Below are 4,861 nucleotides of genomic sequence, written 5' to 3'. Positions count from 1 at the left end.
TTAATTAATTACGTTCACGTTCTTCATGTTCTGTGTGTTCAATTCAGTTCAGTTCAGTGTTCAGTTCAATTCAATTCAATTTTATTTGTATAACCCTTAATCACCATTACAGTCTCAAAGGGCTTAACAGGCCAAATATTTGTGACACCCTCCTTTACCCATGCCCCCACACGGGCAAGAAAAACTCCCTTGAATCAGCAAGGAAGAAATTTTGAGAAGAAACGCAGTGTAGGGGATCCCTTCTACCAGGGATGGTCAGGAGTGCAATGGGTGCAATAGCCACCCTTCCTCTTCTGACCACTATTGTATTGTAGTATTGTATTGTATTGTAGCACTTAACTGTGTAGCAACTGCAGCAGCTGCTATCATGTCTGTAATACGGGGAATTGATTAACCTAGCGATTGTGGTACTTGCACTTGGTTCTATGAACATCCTTTCTGTACCGACAGCGATATATTGATGCACTTCTTATGACAAATGTACTTATTGTAAGTCGCTTTGGATAAAAGCGTCTGCTAAATGCCCTAAATGTAAATGTGCCACAATTGACATACAGGTAAATACATGCACATCATATAAAAATGGTGATAATTTCTGTAGACATTATGCGCTATAGCTTTGGCTATAGGCGTACAATTAAATAATTCATTCATCTGTCAAGGCAGTAGCTCGTTGTGTAAACATTTTATATGGATATGAATTAATGAGTTTGACGTAAACCAAAAAAAAAAAAAAATTAGAAGTCATGCTTCCAAGTGAACAATACGTTTATAGGTCAGTGCCCAATCGTAGCACATTGTACTGGTGGGGAAACACGCCAGCATCCGACAGAAAATAATCTGCCAGCTGCTCCCTGACAAGTGCCGCTCTTTGAGATGGTCTGGCTCTGCCGACCGAACACCGTGGTCCGTCGACCATATTCCGGTCCCCCTCGACATGCTGCCTCCACTCTCCAGGCTGGACCTCTCCGGTGTCAGCGGTCGTATCCACAAAGGAGGCGGGCATGTATCTGGCTCGTTCGGTGGATGCCAGGAAGTTGTGGAGAGCCACGCACGCCTTCACAATCTTCACGGCCTTTTCAGGTTGGCAGTCAATTGGACGGCCAAAGATTCGGAAGCGCGCAGCCAATATGCCAAAGGCATTCTCCACTACGCGTCTCGCCCTGGCCTGTCGGTAGTTGTAGATGCGCTTCCTATCCTGCAGGTTAGTACCTAATGAGAAGACAAATAAGTGTCATGCAGGAACACAGAACAGATGACAGAACAGATGACTTGGCTGACTCCAACTTTACACGGCTTTTGAATAGTAATGGTCAAGTGTGCCATTGCGCGCACTGTGCCTTCCTGGGTAGGCTATGCATTTTTTTCGTCAGACTAATTCATGTATAATTAATTCAAACATGTATAATTAATTAATGTAATTAAAACAATAAATAGATATTCAATATTTTTATTCTCACCTGGATAGGGACGCATCAGGTTCACCTGTAGGGGAAAGGCCTCATCCCCCAGGAAAAACAAAAGGACTGGGCGTTGTGGTGCCTGGTAGGACAGCAGGGGCGGGGAGATTGAGGTTGCCCTCTGCCAGTCTGGATCCGAAGGCACTGCGACCCAAGACACCTCCATCGCTCTCACGCCCGTATGCGCCAACATCTACATAAATGAATCTGTAGTTGGCATCAGCAGCAGCCATAAGGGCAATTGAAAAAAAAAACCTTTGTAGTTGTAGTAGTCACTTCCCGATCGTGCTGGAGCTCTGAGTCTGACATGCTTCCCGTCAATCGCCCCGACACACAGGGGAAACTGCCACTGCCTCAAAATCCTCCGCTATGTCCTGCCACTGACCGCGGGAAGGAAAGGCCATGAACTCCCCCTGAAGGGCGTCCCAGATGGCAGAACACATCTCCTCCACGATGCCCGACACAGTGCTGGTGCCCATCTTGTAGCTCGCCGAAAGAGCTTGCAGGCCGATGCCGGTTGCCAGGTACCTCAAGGTAACCGCAAGCCTTTGGGAAGCCCCGATCGGGTTCCGGTGGTTTTGGTGCGAGTCGGGAAGGTAACGGATGACTCGCGAAAGGAGATCATCGAACTTTGGCGCCGACATACGGAAATATTGGAAACGCCTCTCCTCATCCAGGCTTCGCATTGGAAGCACCAGAGAAACAAATTCCCCATCCCGATCTCGTGTGGTATTCAAAGGGCGCACATACCACCGCCTATCTCTGCGCTTCCTGCGTTGTCGTTGCCGGTGTAAAAGGAGCAATAAAATGCACTCTTCTTCCGTAGACATTTTGATCGGAATGGCACTCGGAATGTCACCCGCAATATAAGCCGCGAAAACACCGGCGATTTTGCTGCCGCCCGTGGCGTAAGTGGTGTATTGCATGTAATGCAATACACCACTACGCCCGCGACGTTCGCGTATGTTGTGTAGACTATGAAAGGAAGCGCGACGCTCGCGTCACTCACGTCGTTTACGCGCGTCGCTCGCGTCGACTATGTAAGGGCCCTTACTCTAAACATCCTTTGGGTGGAGTCTCGCAACGTTTTCAAAATAAAACCCTTCACCTACGTGCGTAGATATATAGAACACTAGCTGTCTTACGGCGGCGTCTAGAATGTCCGCACTTGCGGACATCTTGCCAGGCAGCTGCTCACCCATAACATTGTGTTGGTAGTGGTACATGTACTTTTTAAATAACCAAAACTTGCTACATTTTCAACCGGTTTACCAACGGTTTGGTTTCTTACAAACCTTATTAACGTGGTTATAATATTGTACCTATTTTAGAACATTTAAACTAAGAATCTAACATAATTATTCATCAGTATCAAGTATACAGTGCCGTAACTACATCTCTGACGTTTATAACAAAACAAACCGTTTGAAAATGTAGCAAGGTGGTTATGGTTATTTAAAAAGTACATGTACCACTACCAAGTCAACACGGTGTTATGGGTGAGCAGCTGACTGTGGCAAGTTGGTCGCCAGTGCGGACCTTCGACTCCATTGGCCAGCAGAATATGCATGTGTACGTTTTTCAAGTGACATTTTCTCTAAATCTATACAGTAAAATCAAATGGTTCCTTGTGTACAAGTAGTCGGTACAACAGTTAGTATGGTCATATCAGTCAGTGCCTGAACTTATGTGAAATTCGGTCTATAGCTCACTTCAAAGTGCTGACATAATGCAATTTTGCAAAGGCGAGAATATGCATGTGTACGTTTTTCAAATGACATTTTCTCTAAATCTATAGAGTAAAATCAAATTTTTCCTTGTGTACAAGTAGTCGGTACAACAGTTAGTATGGTCATATCAGTCAGTGCCTGAACTTATGTGAAATTCGGTCTATAGCCCACTTCAAAGTGCTGACATAATGCAATTTGCAAAGGCGAGAATATGCATGTGTACGTTTTCAAATGAAAATTTCTCAAAATCTATACAGTAAAATCACATAGTTCCTTGTGTACAAGTAGTCAGCACACCGGTTAATATGGTCATATCAGTCAGTGCCTGAACTTATGTGAAATTCGGTCTATAGCTCACTTCAAAGTGCTGACATAATGCAATTTTGCAAAGGCGAGAATATGCATGTGTACGTTTTTCAAATGACATTTTCTCTAAATCTATACAGTAAAATCAAATGGTTCCTTGTGTACAAGTAGTCGGTACAACAGTTAGTATGGTCATATCAGTAAGTGCCTGAACTTATGTGAAATTCGGTCTATAGCCCACTTCAAAGTGCTGACATAATGCAATATGCATGTGTACGTTTTTCAAATGAAAATTTCTTAAAATCTATACAGTAAAATCACATAGTTCCTTGTGAACAAGTAGTCAGCACACCGGTTAATATGGTCATATCAGCAGAGGTGGAAAGAGTACTAAAATATTTTACTCAAGTACAAGTACTGTTACTCTGTTGAAATTGTACTCAAGTACGAGTAAATTTACCGGTCAAAAAATCTACTCAAATAAAAGTAAAAAGTAAATAATTTAAAATGTACTTTAAGTAAAAGTAAAAAGTTACTTTTTTACAATCAGTGTTTTCTGCCTCTACTGTGATGTGCAAAAGCCCACCTGGGAAATTCCCATTGTCATTGTGACACAGCACACAGTGCTCAGTCACTGCACACAACAAAATTGCATTTATGCCTCACCCATGCAAGGGAGCAGCCCCAAATGGCAAAATGACTACTCACGGTAAAATCATTTCCAAAACACATGACTTACCTCAACGTGCTTTCGGAGATTCGACGTCGAATTCTTGTAAGCTGATATGTTGGACTTCTTCGGCACACATAGTTTACATTGCATGATATAGCTTTCTCCACGTTTCTCCACGAAGCTGAACATGTTTTCAAGATAGGGCCAGGGGTGCACTAGGTTAGAGGATGAACGGCTCGTGTTGGTCTCCTCTGAAGTACCAGGTGAATCTCCATCGTCTGCCTCCATGTCAGCCATCATCGTTTCAGTGATAGACAGATCGTACGCGCCAACACTCATTATCAAAGAACTAGGTTCTAGGCTAGAATTCTAGAGCTGCCGGCGCGCAGGGGCACAACGTTCAGTTTTTTACATCCCATAATTCATTACCAGAACACGTTTTTTTTGTTTCAGTGAGATTTTTTTTTACTCAGTAACACTTGTGCTGTAAAATGTACCGAAGTACATTACTCCAAAGAAAATGTACTGAAGTAAAAGTAAAATTACACATTTTAAAAAGTAGTTAAAAAAGTACAAGTACACAAAAAAGCTACTCAATTACAGAAACGCGAGTAATGTAATTCGTTACTTTCCTCCTCTGCATATCAGTCAGTGCCTGAACTTATGTGAAATTCGGTCTATAGCCCACTTCA

At 43.2% G+C, this 4,861-nt stretch overlaps 1 protein-coding gene across 1 annotated transcript; it reads right to left on the bottom strand.

The window, feature by feature from the left end:
• Positions 1-326: 326 nt before the first annotated feature.
• On the bottom strand, positions 327-1,661 carry LOC130406599 (uncharacterized). The gene is made up of 2 exons (XM_056612264.1): positions 1,461-1,661; positions 327-1,212 (listed from the first exon to the last, which is right to left on the bottom strand). Exons 1-2 carry the CDS (start codon positions 1,651-1,653, stop codon positions 770-772), a joined length of 636 nt encoding a protein of 211 aa, XP_056468239.1. The 5' UTR covers positions 1,654-1,661; the 3' UTR covers positions 327-769.
• Positions 1,662-4,861: the final 3,200 nt, after the last annotated feature.

The sequence above is a fragment of the Gadus chalcogrammus genome, chromosome 16 (genome assembly GCF_026213295.1).
Source record: "Gadus chalcogrammus isolate NIFS_2021 chromosome 16, NIFS_Gcha_1.0, whole genome shotgun sequence".
NCBI classification, from domain to species: domain Eukaryota; kingdom Metazoa; phylum Chordata; class Actinopteri; order Gadiformes; family Gadidae; genus Gadus; species Gadus chalcogrammus.
The sequence above is the reverse complement of the archived record's forward strand: the minus strand, read 5'-3'. Positions and strand labels throughout refer to the sequence as shown.